This window comes from Oscarella lobularis, chromosome 14 (assembly GCF_947507565.1).
Source record: "Oscarella lobularis chromosome 14, ooOscLobu1.1, whole genome shotgun sequence".
Taxonomy (NCBI): domain Eukaryota; kingdom Metazoa; phylum Porifera; class Homoscleromorpha; order Homosclerophorida; family Oscarellidae; genus Oscarella; species Oscarella lobularis.
Genome location: NC_089188.1, coordinates 343,206 through 362,510, shown reverse-complemented (window position 1 = coordinate 362,510; position 19,305 = coordinate 343,206). Strand labels below are relative to the sequence as shown.

General features: G+C 44.0%; 4 protein-coding genes and 2 long non-coding RNA genes across 10 annotated transcripts; 3 read left to right on the top strand and 3 right to left on the bottom strand.

Annotated features, from left to right (window-relative positions):
* Window positions 1-4,714: 4,714 nt before the first annotated feature.
* LOC136195439 (ryncolin-1-like) lies at window positions 4,715-5,968 on the bottom strand. Its single transcript, XM_065984763.1, has 5 exons — window positions 5,689-5,968; window positions 5,603-5,632; window positions 5,506-5,544; window positions 5,421-5,451; window positions 4,715-5,364 (listed from the first exon to the last, which is right to left on the bottom strand). Exons 1-5 carry the CDS (start codon window positions 5,833-5,835, stop codon window positions 4,715-4,717), a joined length of 897 nt encoding a protein of 298 aa, XP_065840835.1. The 5' UTR covers window positions 5,836-5,968.
* A 2,418-nt stretch (window positions 5,969-8,386) lies between these two features.
* LOC136195369 (uncharacterized) lies at window positions 8,387-10,725 on the bottom strand. Its single transcript, XM_065984690.1, has 10 exons — window positions 10,644-10,725; window positions 10,480-10,595; window positions 10,273-10,428; window positions 10,063-10,212; window positions 9,866-10,000; window positions 9,646-9,798; window positions 9,446-9,571; window positions 9,266-9,397; window positions 9,155-9,205; window positions 8,387-9,098 (listed from the first exon to the last, which is right to left on the bottom strand). The coding sequence occupies exons 2-10, from the start codon at window positions 10,505-10,507 to the stop codon at window positions 8,500-8,502; spliced, it is 1,530 nt and encodes a 509-aa protein (XP_065840762.1). The 5' UTR covers window positions 10,508-10,595; window positions 10,644-10,725; the 3' UTR covers window positions 8,387-8,499.
* A 163-nt stretch (window positions 10,726-10,888) lies between these two features.
* On the top strand, window positions 10,889-12,660 carry LOC136195372 (uncharacterized). Its single transcript, XM_065984693.1, has 5 exons — window positions 10,889-11,029; window positions 11,265-11,620; window positions 11,741-11,942; window positions 11,993-12,195; window positions 12,253-12,660. Exons 1-5 carry the CDS (start codon window positions 10,957-10,959, stop codon window positions 12,505-12,507), a joined length of 1,089 nt encoding a protein of 362 aa, XP_065840765.1. The 5' UTR covers window positions 10,889-10,956; the 3' UTR covers window positions 12,508-12,660.
* A 160-nt stretch (window positions 12,661-12,820) lies between these two features.
* LOC136195375 (uncharacterized) lies at window positions 12,821-13,572 on the top strand. The gene is made up of 4 exons (XR_010671887.1): window positions 12,821-12,889; window positions 12,950-13,098; window positions 13,150-13,266; window positions 13,328-13,572. It is a non-coding gene; the product is annotated as an uncharacterized lncRNA (long non-coding RNA).
* Window positions 13,573-13,821: 249 nt separating this feature from the next.
* On the bottom strand, window positions 13,822-15,207 carry LOC136195376 (uncharacterized). 5 transcript variants are annotated; one of them, XR_010671891.1, is made up of 7 exons: window positions 15,144-15,207; window positions 14,972-15,047; window positions 14,582-14,922; window positions 14,501-14,530; window positions 14,218-14,423; window positions 14,133-14,161; window positions 13,822-14,082 (listed from the first exon to the last, which is right to left on the bottom strand). It is a non-coding gene; the product is annotated as an uncharacterized lncRNA (long non-coding RNA). The 5 variants fall into 5 exon arrangements; XR_010671890.1 differs by having other exon boundaries at window positions 14,133-14,154; XR_010671888.1 differs by having other exon boundaries at window positions 14,133-14,423.
* A 2,749-nt stretch (window positions 15,208-17,956) lies between these two features.
* Window positions 17,957-19,081, top strand: LOC136195438 (uncharacterized). The gene has a single exon (XM_065984762.1). It carries the CDS (start codon window positions 17,957-17,959, stop codon window positions 19,079-19,081), a length of 1,125 nt encoding a protein of 374 aa, XP_065840834.1.
* Window positions 19,082-19,305: the final 224 nt, after the last annotated feature.

Sequence of the window (19,305 nt, the reverse complement as noted above, 5' to 3'; positions counted from 1 at the left end):
ATGAACTGTGATGAGTCAGAGAGAAGGTATTCCCTTTGAAGTTCGAGAAACGCAGAAACTAGAAAGAACAAAACCGAACAAGAGTGCGATGGAATCAAAAGTGACTGTGTAAGTGTAACGGTACTACGGCGAGACGTGCTCAGATCAAGCTGGCAACAAAAAGCGAACACTAGCGTTTCCTAGCTCCTCGCTGGACAAAATGAAAGTAGGCAAACCTCATCGGTAAGACGGCTGCGACTGTGAGCGATACACGGGATTTTATTGTCGACAAACTGAATGACGTCAGAGAACGGCGAGTGTTCATCGTCGAGAGACGACTTGGCGACGATAAGAGCGACGAATGCGATGAAAAGCAAAAACAGCGACATCTACACTGACCCCTTCGTATAATGCCAAGAAGCAGTGAGTGCGTCACTAATGAGACGACTGCTGATTTTAATCCTTCATATGTTTCCATGTCCACGCCCTTCGGTTACATCACAAATCAGATGATGCCTAAATTGAACGAGGCGATTTAGAAGATAACGAGTAATCGCGACAACAGCCCACTGTGAGTGCACAACTGTACTGACGTTGCCAACTCTGAAACACTGCGTAAGGGAGCCAACAAACAGATAGTTTTACCAATCCTTGGCGTCTAAATTACTTCCTGAATAGCTTCCATTGGATAAACTCTTAGTATGAGGTTTCCTTCGACATGTGACACAAATTCTCTCTCTGCATAATCAATAAACAATACACGATAGCCTGGGCTGGCACTGTCTATACCGCAAAACGTCAATATAATGAACGTTAATGCAGTAAACGCAGTAAAAAACTTCGTCAATGCAGTAAACGACACCATCAAATGAAAGAAACGGTGTCGTCATTGAAGTCAAATATTAAAAAAATGGTAGAGATCCATCGAGCAACCCTGAGAGACTACCAATGCAAGTCGTTCGCCTTTTCTGATGCCAGTACGAAAAAAATAGCATTTTTCCGGCGCCGTTCACGACATCGACAGCCTGAAGAGGAAAAAGATTTTTTCTGACTCAGATTGAGTCGAAAATCTACGATGAAACAGAAGTGATGCTGAATACACTAAAGCATAGTTTACTGCTGCCCGTCGAGCTGCTCTCTGGCATTCAATGCCTTGGGAAACCATTTCTGAATAAGAAATTTTGTGTCAAGGCTTTCCTGACATCGCACCATTTTGCGCCATTGCGTAATGTAAACACGTTGAATAGCTATCTAGAGTCGTTCCGGTACTTTCGGACAACATGTAGTTCGGACAGTTCTTGTGTGCGTTGGAGAAGGTAGATCCAAACCGCTTTTGGCTGATCTTCTTCCTTGTTCCCTTAGAGATTACTCACCAAAGTTTCGGCTGGATCGAAAGAGCCATCGCCAGATGACACGCCATTATTCCAGCAAGGTCAGTGACACGTACTTTCGAACACCCACATGCGATACGGACAGAGCGATTTTCTTCAAGATAATCACGAGCGAATAGGGAAAGTTATATACCGTTGGAAAGCGCTTTCTTTGCTCTTTCATCCTATATTAATTATTTAATTAAATTTGAATTGGTATTTGAATTACAGAATTTTAAAAATTGCCGAATTTTTGGCAATTTCGGACACATTTGATAACGTTATTTTGTTGTAAAGCAAGCTCAGAAAAACTGAAAATTTATAGCTGTCAAGCTTTCGTTGCATTTCTCGAAAATAGAGTTTAGCACAGGTGCACTGGCGCTAAACTCAGAAAAAGCAAGTAGACATGCAGTTAGCTGGCATTAGTAACTCTTAAATGCTCTAGGAAAGGTCAGAAAGTAGTTTGGTGAACGGCCAGACTTTTCTCTCTGGCTATCTGCCACCTTCCATCTGTGCAAACGCTATTTTTGAGAAACGCAGAGAAAGCTTTGCCGTTACAAATTCTCAGATTTCTTGAGTTTGCTTTACAATAAATAACGTCGATGACCGTGTCCGAAATTGCCAAAAATTCGGCAATTTTTAAAATTCTGTAATTCAATTACCAATTCAAATTTAATTAAATAATTAATATAGGATGAAAGAGCAAAGAAAGAGCTTTCCCACGGTATATAACTTTCTCTATTGGCTCGTGGTTATCTTGAAGAAAATCGCTCTGTCCGTATCGTATGTGAGTGTCCGAAAGTACGTGTCACTGACCTTGCTCGAATAATAGCGTGTCATCTGGCGATGGCTCTTTCGATCCAGCCGAAACTTTGGTGAATAATCTCTAAGGGAACAAGGAAGAAGATCAGCCTAAAGCAGTTTGGATCTACCGCCTCCAACGCACACAAGAACTGTCCGAACTATATGTTGTCCGAAAGTACCGGAACGACTCTAAACACGTTGAAAAGCTCTCTAGCGATGAGAGTGTCGCATGATTGTCGCGCGCTTCGAAGATAGAAGCTGTCTGACCAGCAAATTAACAGGGAAAAGTCCAATACATTCTGTCGCCCTCCATCTTGAATCTTAGCGTGCTCGTCTCGATTGTCTTCTCTCGACTGTTCGATTTTTATGCATTCTGGACGATCGAATATGTCTTCGCGACCGAAGATAGATTGAAATAGACTGAAATCGTTGTTCAAACGCTTCGGACAGTGCGTCCACGTCCACGCATTGGAAGCGAAACGCAGGTGACCTAACGCGTTTCTCTTCATTCCCACGAGCAAATGCAACGTAACTGTATTCGTTCTATCGACTGCGACTTCCAACAATCTAATTTGACGAAGCTATAGAGCTCGTGTAGGGCCTACAAATGAGATCAACCACAAATGAGATCACTACGTCATCATGACGTAGTGATCTCATTTGTGGTTGATCTCATTTGTAGGCCCTACAGCTCGATATCGTGAATGCTCTACTTCGCTAAGATTCGATCGATTGGGCCGCATTATTTTCGAAAAACGAATGCGTTTGAACGTTTTCGGTCGCGCTTCGTCGCGTTTTCGTCGCGTTATAAGAACGCGAAAGAAACGTGACATCACATCCGGCTACCATGCACGCGTGCACGTGGTTCGTCTCCTGTTTCCCTTTTCTTTTGCGACACATGCTGCACGCGCGTGATCACTCCAATTATTACCATTTTTGGTTGCGCGTAGAGGTGCAAAAAGCAACGCTGTCTCTCGTGACATCGTTGCGGTTAATGACGCACACCCATCGTCCAATGAGAGAAGAGTCCGCGTCATCGTTCGTGCACGAGCTACATAAAGTCGTGCACGACGCTCTCCCTCTTTACGTAACCCCGTCGCTTGAGATCTCGCTCGTACGCTCTGTGAGTCGTTGGAAGACAGGGAGCCAGAGGGGCCATCGATTCGACCGACGCATTCTTCCTGGAGCAACGATCTGGAAGTGATTAGAGGCACAACTAAGACCTCTAGGAGCTTCCGGATCGGAGTGCCGCCGTCTTTTCGACGGTGGAGCGCTTCAACTCGCTCCGTTTCACCGTAGATTTATTCTACGGTGTAAAATGGGACAGCGTCGACGTTGGCCGGCTCTGCTCCACGTCGAGCACATGACTTGCGGGCCTCTTCGGCGGAGGCGATAGCCGTCTCCCCGAGGGGGCGACGAACCTCGGAGTCTCACTTATTGTGGGTTCTGATCCAATTCATGACGTTGGTGAGGGTCGGCTGGGTTGCGAAGCGTCTGGACCTCCACGTGGTGCGACCTGGGTCACGCAAACACAGTCGCGCTCTTCTTTCGTTTTTTCGGGTAAGTACGTTGCTTCGATGAATGGATACTGGCCTCGTGTTTTTAGATATTTGTTCTGAAGCCGTGGCAGCGAAGAACTTCATTTTGCTATTCGATCAGTCGTCGGTTAGAGGTGTGACTTTGTGTCTCTGCTTTTTTCACCTCCGGGCACTGCGCTTTGCGACACAGGCAATCGCGCGCTTTTTTTTCTCCAGTACCTTCTTAGATTGGCTCGATTTTAGGCGGAGTGGTAATTAATCCACTTAGTTAATAGATACCGGGATTTTTTCTCTTTTAGATGTAAAGTCGAAAGAGAATGCATTAATTGATTTTTGTAGGTGCACAAATATTTTTACAGCACGTATAGATTCGCAAAGCGTTTGATCGCGGGTGAATACTCTGGCAATGTTTTAATCCAGTTTTCTCCCAAGCGCGCAAGGTCTTAGTGCATCATAGTAGAAAGAGGTTATTGTGTAATTTTGCTCTTCTAGCCATACCGTTGACTGGATCTGAAAAACAAAGGAGGATCTTACCATGGAAAAAAGCGTCCGAACGATCTCAAATTTCAACTCTATTGACTTGCTTTATTCTTTTCTGTTGTGTAGTTGTACAAGTATGACGTTCTTTTTTAATTTCTGTTTTTCAATTTAATTTAAGGCAAACTTTCTAAAGGCAGGCACATTTGGAGTTCACGCGTATCGCTATATCACTATTGATTTAGCGGCCCGTGTATCCGTGTGGGATAAACGGCTTTTTCTTGTTTTTCCTTGAAAAGCCGCTTTACCCTACCCTGACATACGGGCATCAGACATTACATTGAAGGCATCATCAAAGGTTCTGCCTAATTATTAAACAAAAACGCAAAATCAAATAATTATAACAGTGAAATCTAGTGCCACCAAGAAAAACGAAAACACACAATCATGCATAAATGATATAGAAGCGGCAAAGACATATAAATTCACATTACATGTCACGTGAAACGCTGACATGCCTTTTTGCACCTGAGACTCACAAAAGACTCACTTGGGCCGAAATTTCATTTCGGAGAATTTGAGCGATTCCTCTTTCCATTCTTCCCATCGTATTCCTTTAACGGTAGTTTCAAAGTAGCTGCCATTCAAATTAGCGCGATGACAATACTTATACCACCAAGCACCGTGTCTGTGAAGAGTACAAGTGTAACCCCAATTATCGTGGTCGCGTCCTATGGTTGAAAATCTCATTCCGTTGTGGTAGGCAAGTGAGTCGTTAGCATTTCCAAAGTACCCACTTACACTCAGACGGTACTTCGTGCATTCATCACCAATACCAAAATCAGAATATTTGGCATATTTCCTATTGCCTTCCCCGTCTCCAAGATCAATTCGAAGTTCATTTCCACTTTCGCTAGCGCCGAGTAGCGGGAGTATGTGATCAAAACCTAACCAGAACTCTTTGCCTATGTTCCCAAAGCCGCGTTTGTAGTCATCCCATTCAAGATAGAAATCGACAGATCCGTCTTGTCTTCGTTGAAAGACAGTCCATCCACCTCCGTCCGTGTCCATGTCGCAGTAGACTTGAATAGTCCGATTTGAGCCTGGCAGCCGAACGTTGTATATTCCGCTTTGGGATAGATTGTTTCGTTCATAAATGCAAGAGCAGGAACACGATTCGTTCAGAAATAGCCATCCTTGTTTTTACAGGTCCCATATAAAAATACGCCTTCGTTTATAAAACATTTCTTACCTTCCACCAACCCAGCCCATAAGTCTCCTTTCTAAGGCGGACACGAACGTTGACTGTGTAGTAAACGTCGAAATATATAGAGTACCTGTCCTTTTTGACCCACGAGACGGGGTGCAGCTTCCCCCTTTTTTATATAGTGCAAACATCACGTGCCTGTTTCACTGTATGACGCAACTAGCTACCTTTTGTCCTTTGGCTCCCTTCTCTCCTTTCTAGGAAACATCGCGACGAGTAGAAAGAAAGAACTGTTCGAGTTAGAATGTCAAACCTCGCCTTTTTTTTCGTTTACGTACTGGTCCAATGGCAAGCAGATGGTGGGGCCTTGTGACGAGACGATGATCGGATTATGGTCGGCCGTCGTTCCCCATTTTGATTCTAAGGAAAAAGTAACGAAAATAATGAAGAAGAATAGCATTCTGAGTTCTCAAGTTCCCAGCAGTGAAATGAGGGGAAAACAGAAGTTCCCGTCTACATATACGCTAGTCAGTGACACCGGATGCCAAGACGTTATTGCTTACCTTAGTAAATACTATTCTTTAACGTAAGCATTTTTTTGCACAGAAGACGGCACAAAGAGATGTTTTCGATGACAATTATACAGGAAATGAAATTATTTTATGTCAGCCTACCTGCCTAAAAGACGATTCTTTTCGGAAACTCTCGGATTTTATCTTGACCATTCGTATGTCAAATGTCATTCTCAAATTACGCCTTTGTCTCTGTACTAAGCAAAATGATGACATATTGTATGTATGTGACCGCACCAACTATTTACCGCCCATTTGCTTCACGTTGCATTACCATTTGAGAAACAAAGAAGATGTCTTGAAAGAATGAAAGCTCCTGTCAAGAAAAACCTGTAAAAATTGAAAACCAGTGAAAAACTATAAGCCTGCAAATAAATTTAAATAACCTACTATGCTAGCTTAAAAAAGAAGACATGTGTTAAAAACATAACCTTATAAATCTATTAACCTAAAATATGCCTACAAAAAATAAACCTAGAGAACCTAAGAAGCTATTAATAATAATGTAAAGCACGTGGCGGCTGCAAGCTAAGAGCGTGAGAGCTACAAGCCCATTAAGCAAATCACCCTACAGTACCCTACTAGCAGCCCCTAGGCCTTACATAATTGAATCGAGCCAATTAGCCAATCTAAGTACGTACTGCAGAAATAAAGCGCCATTGTCCGTGTCACAAAGCGAAGTTCCCGGCAGTGAAAAAAGCAGAGACACAAAGTGACACCTCTACCCGACACCTGATCGGATAGCAAAATGAAGTTCTTCGCTTCCACCGCTTGAGAATGTATATCTAAAAAACCGAGGCCAGTATCCATTCATCGAAGCAACGTACCTACCCGAAAAGACAGAAGAAGAGCGCGTCTGTGTTTGCTTGACCCAGGTCGCACCACGTGGAGGTCCAGACGCTTCGCAACCCAGCCGACCCTCACCAACGGCATGAATTGGATCAGAACCCACCACAAGTGAGCTTCCGAGGTTCGTTGCCCCTCGGGAGACGGCTATCGCCACCGCCGAAGAGACCCGCAAGTAATGTGCTCGACGTGAAGGAGAACCGGCCAACGTCAACGCTGTCCTGTATTACACAGTAGAATAAATCTACGGTAAAACGGAGCGAGTTGAAGCGCTCCACCGTCGAAAAGACGGCGGCACTTAGTGCCGATCTGGAAGCCCCTAGAGGTCTTAGGGTTGTGCCTCTAATCACTTCCAGATCGTTGCTCCAGAACGATTGCATCGGTCGAATCGATGGCCCCTCTGGCTCCCTGTCTTCCAACGACTCACAGAGCGTACGAGCGAGTTCTCAAGCGACGGAGTTACGTAAAGAGGAAGAGCGTCGTGCACGAGTTTATGTAGCTCGTGCACGAACGATGACGCGGACTCTTCTCTCATTGGAGGATGGGTGAGCGTAACTAACCCCAACGTTGTCACGAGAGACAGCGTTGCTTTTTGCACCTCTACGCGCAACCAAAAAAGGTAATGTTTGGAGTGATCATGCGCGTTCAGCGTTTGTCCCAAAAGAAAAGTGGAACAAGAGACGAACACGTGCACATGCACGTGTATTGTAGCCGGATGTGACGTTTACGTTTCGTTCACGTTCACGAAACGCGACGAAAACGCGACAAAGCGCGACCAAAAACGTTCGAACACCTTTGATTGAGTTGGCTTTCCGAAAAGAACGCGGCGAACTCGATCGATTCTAGAGGATTCGCGATATATCGAGCCGTGTAGCGTAGTATCGTGCAATTTTAGTTCTGGGGTGCACATTCGATAGAAAGAGCACAACTACGTTGTATTTGGCCGTGGGAATGGAGAGGAACGCGTTCGCTCACCTGCATTTCGCTGGAATCGTTTCAATGTTGCTGCCCAAGCTAATTAAGGCACTTGGACGACGATTTCAGCTCATTTCGAACTACCTTCGGTCGCGAATACGTAATCGATTGTCGAGAATGCATAGAAATCGAACAGTGGAGAGAAGAGAATCGAGACGAGCACGCTAAGGTTCAAGACGGAGGGCGACGGAATTTATTCGTCTTTTTCCCGTTATTGGCTGGTCAGATAGCTTCTGGCTTTCAAGAGCCCGACATTTGTGTGACCTTTCTCATCGCTAGATATCTTTCGACGTGTTTTCATATCGCAATGCCTGACTGGCGTCAAAGGGGGAGACACAATTTATGAAACGATGTCAGCAAAGCCTTGACACTAAATTTCTTATTCAGAACTGGTTTTCTAAGGTGTTGAACGCTAGAGAGCAGCTCGACGGGGAGCAGTAACAAGGAGATTCTAAGTAAACTGTAGTATTCTTCTTGACTCGGCATTGAGACCAGAAACTGAGAGCTCCACGTAAGAGGAGGGGCTACTATTTCGTTTAAATGTTTATTTATTTATCTATTTTCGGCAGCGTGGAGTAGTTGGGAGTTGCAGTGGAATTTTTTCAATCTACTGCTTCGTTTTACAGTTGCGGAAGCGTTTATTCCACAGCTGAAATTTGCAACATGCCATAATCATCCCAGCAACAAAAGAACGTACAACACAGGCACAAAAGGTAATATCGGACATGCGTTTACGTGATCGTGACTAGTTGGACGACGTCACGACCAAATGTGTCGACAGCAACGCTCTCTTTTCCGATTTTCTTCAGGGCCTTGACCATGGTAAGTGCTGTAGCCTTTTTGTTTGGATCCGAAGCCCATTTTTCCAGAAGACGATAGCATGGGTTAGAGGAGGCTGACGTACGAATCTCAGCCACATCGCTCATGCTGAAATTCATTTCTTCCGTCACTGCAAGCTCTTCCCATTTAGCGCCTACTGCTAGAGCTAGAGAACCCAGTGTCTGTCTTTCCAATGCTTTTGCAAGAACTTTCATTCCGCGCACAGATGTACTCCCAAAGACGTCTTCTGCGGTTTTTGTGTTGCCGCTCTCCATCAACGCCGAAATCAATTCTGCAATTGTTGCTTCACTTCCGCGGTTGTCTTGCCACTTTTCGAGCATTGCTTGGCTTTGGGTTTCCATTTCGAAAGGATGATTTTTCTTTATTGTTTCGATTTCTCGCTGAGAGAAACCGATGCCTCTTTTTCTCGCTACTTTCTCCCAACGGTCGCAGATTCTTGTGCCAACTTGCTCGAGCTGTGTTGGATAGGGAGAAACTGTGAGGGACGTAGCTGAGAATTAGAATTTCGTTAGAGAAATGCGGGGTTTTTTATCATCGAAAAACTACCGACGAATTTATTCTTTTCATCTACTGCAAGAGTCTTCAAAATTTCTTCAGCTAAATAATATTGAATATTTAGTCACTGTCTGTATTCAAATATCAAAATTGTGCACTAGCCTTTTTTAGTAAGACCCGCGTAGTATGGCACATGCTCTTGGTCTTTAAGGCAAGCTTTGCCACTTTTTAGTAAAACAGCAGCAGGCCCTAATTTTTTTTGTGCAAGATTCGTCTCTCCCAATGCAATTTTAGCTAAATAATAGCTTTAAGTAACGGCACACGTTGTGCACTATACATTACCTGCGCCGATCAAAGGGTGCTCTTCAGGAAGAACCTTTTCGTAGCATTCAAGCGCTTCTTGCAAATCTTTCTGAGCGAGAGGCAAGTTCCTTTGCGCAAGGTGTAGAAGACCTTGGGCGTAAAGCGCTAGAGAAATTAGAGCAGCAAGAAGAATGCATAAATATTAAATTTACTCGAAGCGACAGTTCATTCTTTCTTACTTTGTCCGAGTCGTGGGTCTGAGTCTGAGTCCTCTCCACGCCGGCTTCTTTCAAGGCTTTTTGAATGAAAGGTGTATTTTGCTCTGTCAATAGCCTGTCGTGCCTCTTCATAACGATGGTTATGCAGGAAAATGAGAGCATTGTAGTTCAACGCTAGAGCATACGTTAATCAGTATAGCGCCTATAGATATAGCATGAGATTGTAATGCACTTGTGCTACCTGAGGCAACAGCTTCGTTGTCTCCACTACGGTTCAGAGCGTAGAATATATCACACGCTTCTTGTAACATCCTTTCGGCGTCGAGAAATTTCTCTTCTCCTGCGTAGAAAAGCCATCTTCCGTGCATGAAGCAAACTGAATGCAGAGTATATTAAGTTTGCTGTTCTAAGAGCCGCATCTATATAGTTCATAGAAACCTAGAGCTTTGAGTGGGTGTGGAATCGATTTGTTTCTGTACTGATCTGAGTTGTTAAAGACTCTTCGCGCCTCGAAAAGACATCGATCAACGTCTGCCCATCGACGAAATCCCTGTCGAAGCTTGATTGCACGCGCGAGGTGATAGTACACTAAATAGTAAAAGCTATACAGAGACGAAAATGACCTAGCATAAGCACTTTTTTTGTTACTTTCAATCAAATAGTTCGCGTCAGGTAGACTGTGTGGCTGTAAGCATTCCTTAGAACTCTCGCAAGCGAGCAGGTGCTGTTCCGCCCCCTCTGCGTCGGGCTTGGGAAGAGATAGCAGATTACATGCCTGCTTCAGATTTTCCCTAAAAGCTTCAACTAGAAGTGCGAGAATGAGAGAATATTTCTATTTAATTAATCGGTACTCACTTTTCGGCTCCCTGTAATTTAGCTCCATTTTTCGGTTACAAACGCGATCACGTACGCGTGCTTTGAGAGACGTCCTTTTGCAAAGTATGCGTTTAGCAAGCCCGGCTTGCGTATATCTAATGCAGCGATAGCGTCTGCGGCGAGTGATTGTGGCGTTTACTCACTTTGGAAAGTTCGGTTGCGACGCCTCGCTCGAGCTAGCTCACGCGCGGTTATGCAAATCAATTCTAAGGTGATAACACAATCATGGAGGGGGCGTTTGTCTAGCCACTCAGCGTTCAGATAGTGTGGCCAAAAGAGTAGGCAGATAATTGGACGTCAAAGACGCTGTCAAAGTGACTTTCAATTTCATAGAGCTCGCTTCCTGATTGGCCGCGGACAAACAATTGATGCAAACTAGCGCACTCGCCTCCTTCTCCTGCGGTCCTCTTCTGTTACTAAAACGCTCTAAAGAACGCTCTAAAGGAGATCATAAAAATGATACACGGGGTCGAAACAACTACCGAAGTCGCTACCGAAGCTCCTGAAGCGGTTTCCACCATTTCGGACGGTAAAGATGATGATGATAACAGCTTTAAGTTTTGGACAACACATGCGCGTCCTCGATCGTTTGTTACCTTGTTTGCGTTGGCTATAAGCATACTTGATAGCCATAGAAAAGGCAGACGGCATGCCGTGCGTACCTGCTCTTCGAGCTTGCTGTGCATGCTTGAAATTCTATAGGGAAAGCGTCTAAACATAAATGTGATTGTGGTCAGTTCGATGCTCAAAAAACTAATTTTTAGTACCAACTGTTTTGCTGTCAAGTATTGCTGACCCGCGAAAAATCACTCAAAGCAATCCTTTTTTGAAGTTGAGGCCAGAACTTCCAATTCCAGACGACATCGATCCAATGAACAAATACGATGACGCAGTTGACGCAGCAGCATGGAAAGACGTCAATTACAGTTACGGAAATACTGTTAATGACGGAAATGATACTTTTGAGATGCAAATAAACGCGCTCAAAGATCAATTTTGCCGCGAGAAGATGAATCGATCCGTTGCTAACGCTTTAGCAAATAGCGTAGGCAATCGAATTCAAATGGCATCAAATGCGCTGGCAAGCAGTGTTTCTACTGGAGTAATTCCGGAAGTAAAAGTAAGGTGTAGTGCACACTACAGAAAATAGTTTATTCTCTAAGCTGGTAAAAAGACTAAGAAATCTTTCACTCATTAGACTCCTATTGATAAGTAATTCAACTTGGTTATGCTCTTTTAGGCACGGCTTAGCGAGGATCCTTTTCATAAGCTGACAATACCTGAGTACGAGAGTTTGACGTCTCCCGTTCAAGAATTGCATTACGAAAAGACGACGTTTATTTCAGAAAACAAAACGGCATTTCATCGCGACCCTCTTCCTCAAGGAAGCGCCGTGCTCACATCTAAACGGCTTATCTTCTTTTCTGAAAAGGTTTTAGAAGGCAAGTTTAATTATTAGTAGATGTAGACGTTTAAAAGAAATGACGTTCAGAGAAAAACTTTCAGAAGCACACTGTTCCTGGACTCGTTGATCAGGCTTACAAATTGAAATGGAAAGAAGGAGCACATTCTGTTTACTTTCCTATTCCTCTAAGTCTAATAAGAAGCGTAGAAATCGTCAGCAAAGTGGAATTTGAGACCGACGCAGAGTTCATCAAAAAGTATAGGTTTTTCGGTTTGGGCAGTTTATTCAAGGTAGGAGTGCTGTTTTAATTAGGCTTATTTTAATTTTAGGTGTACCGATTTTTTTAGGTTTGTGCTCCATTGTTCTGCTCGTTCTGGCAGCCAACACCCGATCCCATGGTGACAACGTATCAAGCCAATCGCTCTATACAGCTCGGTGTTCGACTGCCACCATGGGGCGAGAAAACAATCGTCCTTATTAAATTGCCTGCTACAGCAAAAACAGAAGACGCTGTTGAATTTGTCTCAAATTTGCAAAGAAGCACACAATGCTTATTTGGGATAAATGGCGTTGAAGAGGAGCAAAAGCTGTGGTGGCTCTAAACAAAATAGGGTTTCCGAAGATAGCTTATTGCCTAAAAAAACGGCTGCTGGGTTTTTGCTATTGTGCACTCATTTTATCTAATCGTTGTCTGAAATTCATATCTGTGATCGCCCCAGTTAATGAATGGGCATACCTGTGCGACTTTTTTCACATATGGTACATTCTTTTCTTTAGCAGGCTTCGCGTGAGCCTATGCCGGCACGGGACTATATGTATCAGAGCTCTAAACCGTCACTGAGTTCCATTCCATCTCTTTTTAGGTTCAAAAAATTAGCTCCCGGCTACGGGTTATCATTTTTATATTAATTCCAAGGCGAGTGGGAGAGCAGCTAAAGGTCATGAACAGTAAGCTTGCCGCCAAACCGTCGACTTTCGACAGACGTAAGAGCTTCTCTTCACTGAAGTATGACGACCGTTGCTTGAAAACTGTGTCCTGAGCAGGCGACCGTCCTTTCTCGGCTTCAGGTTTCAGCCCTTCTTCCGTCAGTCATCCTATTCGCCCTCCGCCGCCAAACTACGCCTACCCCGTTCGAATAAAAGAGCTGTTTCGGCTAGAGGAAGCTCTTCCCAAGCTACCCGAACCTGATAAAGTTTCTTTTAGTGCTAGCCTAGCTGTTATTCGAGTACGGGTATTTTTTCAGGTTACTCCTTCACCAGTCGTTGTCAATAACCAAAAAACTTATATGAACATATCTCTTGTATCTGTTCTGTTGACTTGTACTCCCATTGCTTGTCTTGCCATCTTTTTTTCTTGGAAGGTAATATCTTATTGAGTCTGACGATTAGAGAGTTTTAGTAATATCCAAATACATTTTACAGAGCTCCACTTACTATAAAAAAGGAAACGCTGTTAAAGGAAGAAAATGGGCAAAATATGCTTTTTGGGCTGCATTGTGTGATATAATTGTCTGTATGCTAGTTTTGTTTAGTGTTTTATTATATATCTACGAACAGATTAGATAGACACTTCTTCATTTTTAACTGCCTTTTGTCGTTTCTCTTTTTTTCTCACAGTCTCACTTTGAGCACGAATTCGATATGCACATTTTATCTTAACGATTATCGCGACGAATCAGTTATGTTTGTGCGCAAAAGCACATCATCACGTGTAGTCTGTTTACAAAAGAGTCGTGAAACCGCTATTTAGGCGACGCTAGCAGATTATAACTGTATGACCAAACAGCCTGATAATAGGTACATAAAGATAACACGTCTAATACTAATATTTACATCCTTCTATCCTGCTACCTTGACACTAAGTCTCTATGAAAAGTAATAAATGGACTGAGTGGAAAGCGAATGTGTCGAAAAAAGGACTGTAAAGGGAAATTAACATGGAAGTTGACGATATGAATGACAGTGTCTTTCTACATTAGATGAGAAGTTTGATGACGTTAATTATATGGAACATGGAAATTCTATGACCACACACACACAGTAGGCACTGTCACCACGTGCCTGTTTTCTTAACTGATAAAACCTAAATGATTTAGCTTTCCGTATCTGAAAAGCAAAAGACAACACCCATTTCGTTTGCGAGGTCGCCACATGGCTTTTTTCTTCACGAATAAAATCTAGAAATAAATTACTTACCTTTTTGCAGCCTACTGAATCGAGAGTTTACCTCGAATCGATAGAATTTGTTCCTAAAAACTAACGCCACTCAAAAAAAGAACAAATTTCTCTACAACGCCGTGCGCAATGCAAACCTTCACGCTTCCAAACGGCCTTTGTCCACAAAGCAGCGCCTCTCAACCAAAGACTTCGTTTCAATACGTCCTTTAATTTAGAGCCCTTAGAATGCAGTTCGAGCAAGGCATTCAGAAGTGAGTGCGTCACTAATGAGACAAATGCAGATTTAATTAAATCCTTCTCATGTTTCCATGTCCACGCCCTTCGGTAAGTCAGATGATGCCTAAATTGAAGGAGGCAATTTAAAAGATATCGAGTAATCGCGACAACAGCCCACTGCCTGTGCACAACTGTACGCACGTCCACGTTGCCAACACCAGCTCCAAAACACTGTGTTCATAATGTCAGAACGAAAGGAGGCCAACAAACAGATAGTTTTACCGATCCATGGCGTCTCAAAGACTTCATAAATAGCTTCCATTGGGTAAAGTCTCTGTATGAGGAATAAAACGTGAAAATGGAGAGAACAGGTGAGGCCCCTTTTGAGGATCAGTTTCAGTAGGGCCACGATACTTTTGCTCGCAGCGGCCGTTGTGAACGTCGACAGCTTCCATAATTCAATGCCCATGGAGACCAATCTCTTAGCTTTCCCTTGAGTGTCGAAGAAGAGGGTTCGAGTTACGACGGAAGAGAGACGATCTTCGAAAGAGCGAAGGGTGAATTCGTGTGTTCGGGGATAGGGAAACACTGAGGCGCGTTGACTGCCACCACTAGGTGTAGGCCTTTAAAGTATTGTCTAAGAGAATAATTAACTTGCGTCGCAAGTGCTACCTTACGCTTCGCAATGCGAAAAAACTGTTCTTGAGACCCCATAGGGAGCCTCACTTTGCCGTAAAAGCATCAGCGTCTAGAAAAACAGTTTTTGACAGCATCCCATGCACTATAGCCGAGGCGCGTCTTGCGAAAAATTCTGTCAAAAGGTTTACTTTCTTATGAGCATTACCCGGATAAGGACTCGAAGCATCGCGTGTGAGTTCCTACTGCAATTGCTGAAGCTTGAAGCAGTGCATCTGCGATTGATTGCACTTAAACCATGTGAGCGAGCGTCCTTCTCGACTCTCAAGTGCAAAGCATCGGCTTTTGCTCGCTGCATCGAATCTGTGACTCGATATATCGCGATTATCGAGTTATATCGTCGCGTCCGCATGCATGATGTCGAAAAGCGATCTCGACCGAATGCGCTTGAGCGTTCTCCGTCGCGTTTCGATCGCGACTTGTAGAGATCTTTGACAAAACGTTTACGTCACTTCCGTGTACGTCACTTCCGGGGCATCACGACCATGCATGCGCGCGAGCACGTGTTCGACTGGATTGGAGCCTTGGTCGTAATAGTAGTGGTAATGGTGGTGGTAATTGGGGTGGTAATGGTGGTGATAATGGTGGTGGTGGTGGTGGTGGTAGTTCTACTAGCTAGTTCCTACTACCTAGCTGCCTAGCTAATAAAAGTATTTACTACGTAATATACAGCTAATTAAATAATAATTAAAGTATGTAATACCTTTATTCTAGGATGTCAGACTTGGGGAATGAGGCGACAGCGATGACGGCGACGGGCGGGCCGGTGGGCGGCGAAGGCGGAAGGCGACGGCGACGGACGGGTGGGGGCGACGTCTTCTTCTTAAAATAACAATATTGGAACATTTCAAAATAGTAATGGGTAGATCTTAGACTGCGCTTCGTTGTCCTGTGAAGATTGGTCGTCCTTTCGTCTTGCAGCGAAAATGACCTACATATCCAAAAGCCAAAAAGGCGAACACGCTAATAAAAACTACAGATACCACTACTCGATCCGATGCCACTTGCAACGCGACGAATCTTTCGCAGTAAAAAGAGTGCCTAAGAATAAAAAGAAACGTTATAAAAAAATGAAACAGGCAATACAGAAAACCCTTAGCCGACTTGCGACGACTCCTCATCCATATTAGGCGGCGTCTTGCCACGCACCTAAAGAAATAGAAAAGGTCACGTGAGCATACCTAAAGTGTACCTCGATCATTGAGTCCGACTTCGTCCACTCATCCATTCGAGACGTCGTCTTCATCTAGCGAATCTACGACTAAAAACAGAGCAAGCAAAAAATAATCTAAAGACTCTATACAGATACCTCGTTTCTTCTTCTTCCACTTACCGCCGGCCGGAGTCGATTGTCCATTTGTCTTCAGTCCGTTCTAAAACTTAAACAAGTGCCAGTAAGGGAAACCGTGATTACTGCATACAGATATCTCTGGGTCTTTGAAAAAGTCTTCGTCTCCTCTTCCTTGTTGAGACGTCGAATGTCCACCTGAATCTCAAGAAAAAGAAAGCCAAAGAAAACATGAGGGTAGCATACAGATACCTCGTATATGTGTGCCGTCTTCGTCATCTTCCGTTGGCCCCTTGCGACGATCCCTCCGGTGCACCTGCCGAAGCAAATACATTACAAAATGAAAATGCGAGCTAAAATTATAGGTACATGAAGATAATCCTTACGTAACATTACTATTATTATTTATTTATTATATCCCTCTATCCTACTACCTAAACACTAAGTCTCTATGAAAACTAATGAATGGTCAAATGAATAGTCTAAGTAGGAATTGAAGGTGACGAAAATGGACTGTAAATGAAAATGGAAACGGACGAAAATGAAAGTAATTTGAAGATATGAATGACAGCTGTGTTTCTAAATTATAATAGCAGTTTCATGATGCTAATGATGATATGGATCATGGAAGATTATGACCACACCTACATGGTAGGCGCGGTCTATACATGACTGATACTGTGACTGTGGGCGCGGTCGCCACGTGGCTTATTTCACAAATAAAACCTAGAAATGAATGACTTACCTTTCTCGAAGCTTACTGAATCGCGTTGCTGCCCACAGTATACACCAAATGGACATCGGAAAAGAAAATGATCCTAAAAAGGGGCCCCTTTCACAAAAACAGCTCATATCTTCCCAACGCTGTGCGTAACGCAAACCTTTACGCTTGCAAATGTCTTTCCTTTGAGAAGCAGCGCCTCTCAGCAAAAGACTTTGTGCGATCGCGAAGGGGGCCCCTCTTCCATTGCGTCGCTTTAGAGCCTTCAGAATGCAGCGCGAGCAAGGCTTTCAGCAGCGATGACACAAACAACGATGGATCGTTCGACGTAGCTGCTAATGGACAAGTTCTTCGGGCGAAAACGACCCTAATTTGCCTATGAGCGCTTACCATTGGCGCCTAGTCGCTTTTCTTTCTTCGAGAACGCCAAAAATCGAGCGGGCATCGTGCGAACTTCAGCGGGGCGATTTTTGAAGGCGCGTTGTGTGCGAAGGCGTTCGGTGAGGCAACTGCCCGATCGATGGGGCTAACTGAACGACCAATAAGATCGCAGGGACGAGTTTGGCACGTGCCATTGATGTAAAATACAGTCACATGGACAAAAGACGCGGGAAGGATCAGCGTTATATAACGTTCACGTGATCAGGCATGCGACGTCATACGTTCACGTCATCAGAAACCTAAACAGCAGAGATATGTAGACTACAGCGTTTCAGCTTTACGTGGTTAAAACTATCTTATTAATTATTAGCTCATTTCAATTAGGTATAATAATAATAATAATATTACCAGACGCTACGCTAGTGGAAGAGCTGATTATCTCTTCAACAACGTTCTCAATTTTATGAAGAGTGTGCACGATCTATTGCAACGTCTCTTACTATAGACGATGTTGGATATTCTGGTCACACGAGGTCACGGGAGAAACGCATTCCACTAAGTGCTCGAGATCATGCGTTTCTACTTCGGTCTCCTTCTACTCACGGTCATCCCGAAACTCGACGCAACACGCGTCACAAAACTTGTCATGCTTCGAGATGCGGTCGACTCGGGAGCCGTTTGCTTAGACGGTTCACCGCCTGCCTACTATCGCGGCAACGGAACGGGATCGGACTCCAACAAGTGGATCATCCACATGGAAGGAGGAGGCTGGTGCCCAAACAACGCAGACTGCTACGACCGCAGTAATACACCACTCGGATCTTCAACATCTTATGGGCCGACGGAGAGCCTCTCGGGTTTCCTTGACGACGATCCAAAACTAAACCCTAAATTCGCTAACTGGACCGTTATTTTTATCAAGTATTGCGACGGCGCGACTTATTCGGGTAACAAAGATGACCCCGTTGTAGTGTACGGAAAGAAACTCTATTTTCGAGGATATCGTATTCTCGTAACCGTTTTCGAACACTTGCTCAAAAATGGACTCGAAAAGGCGGACGCTGCCATATTGACCGGATGTTCGGCCGGTGGCGAGAGCACATATATACACTTGGACGTATTTCGATCACTCGTACCGGCCAATATACCTGTACATGGGCTCCCTGACGCTGGTTACTTTATCAACGCAGCGAATGTAAAGGGACAGTTCGAATGGCCGGCTCAATACAACTACGTCTATCACATGCATAATGTGAGTACGGGACTAAATCAGGCTTGCGTTCAGGCGAAAGCGGAGGACGACAAGTGGCAATGCTTTATGGGCCAGTACGCCTATGAGTACCTCAAAACCCCTCTATTCGTTTTCAATTCTCAATACGACACGTGGCAACTTGATTATATATTGGAATTGGGTTGTCGTCCGCCGAATTGCAATGCCAGGCAAATGAAGCACTTTAATGCGTGGAGACCGACCTATCTTAAAGCTTTGGGTCCAGCTATTGATAATCCAACGAGCGGACTATTTATCGATTCGTGTCTGGTTCATTGTCAAAGTCTGGACACGTCGTGGTGGAGTCAAGTTACGGTGAATGGGACGTCTGCAAATGACGCCTTTGCTCAATGGTACTTCAGCAATGGAAGCGTCACTACGAAGGAAATCGATAAGCCTTACCCACATAATCCAACGTGCACGTGAAATCATCTGATTAGTGAACGTGGACTATTTTTCGGCTGATGTTAATGAAATTTTTGTTCTTAATTTAGATGTGTAGTATGGATATGATATTTTTCTTCGTCGTCTCAATCATGAATGACATGTTGTAGAATCATTGACGCTCTCGTGCACTTGTAGTGGCTAATCAATTAATTGCGAGAGCGCAAAAAAAGAGAAATTCTCGCGATGCAGGGTATGAAATGACT

Bases quoted from the DNA above. Each gene is read 5' to 3' on its own strand.
- LOC136195439 (XM_065984763.1), bottom strand. From the start codon at position 5,835: ATGCTATTCTTCTTCATTATTTTCGTTACTTTTTCCTTAGAATCAAAA. The intron at 5,545-5,602 runs GTAGCTAGTTGC...TATATAAAAAAG, and splicing joins AGGGAGCCAAAGGACAAAAG to GGGGAAGCTGCACCCCGTCT. The intron at 5,365-5,420 runs GTAAGAAATGTT...TGTAAAAACAAG, and splicing joins ATGGGCTGGGTTGGTGGAAG to GATGGCTATTTCTGAACGAA.
- LOC136195369 (XM_065984690.1), bottom strand. From the start codon at position 10,507: ATGGAGCTAAATTACAGGGAGCCGAAAA. The intron at 10,213-10,272 runs GTAACAAAAAAA...TTTACTATTTAG, and splicing joins CGCGAACTATTTGATTGAAA to TGTACTATCACCTCGCGCGT. The intron at 9,572-9,645 runs GTAAGAAAGAAT...TAATTTCTCTAG, and splicing joins AGACCCACGACTCGGACAAA to CGCTTTACGCCCAAGGTCTT.
- LOC136195372 (XM_065984693.1), top strand. From the start codon at position 10,957: ATGATACACGGGGTCGAAACAACTACCGAAGTCGCTACCGAAGCTCCT. The intron at 11,030-11,264 runs GTAAAGATGATG...ACTAATTTTTAG, and splicing joins GGTTTCCACCATTTCGGACG to TACCAACTGTTTTGCTGTCA. The intron at 12,196-12,252 runs GTAGGAGTGCTG...CGATTTTTTTAG, and splicing joins GTTTGGGCAGTTTATTCAAG to GTTTGTGCTCCATTGTTCTG.
- LOC136195438 (XM_065984762.1), top strand. From the start codon at position 17,957: ATGCGTTTCTACTTCGGTCTCCTTCTACTCACGGTCATCCCGAAACTC.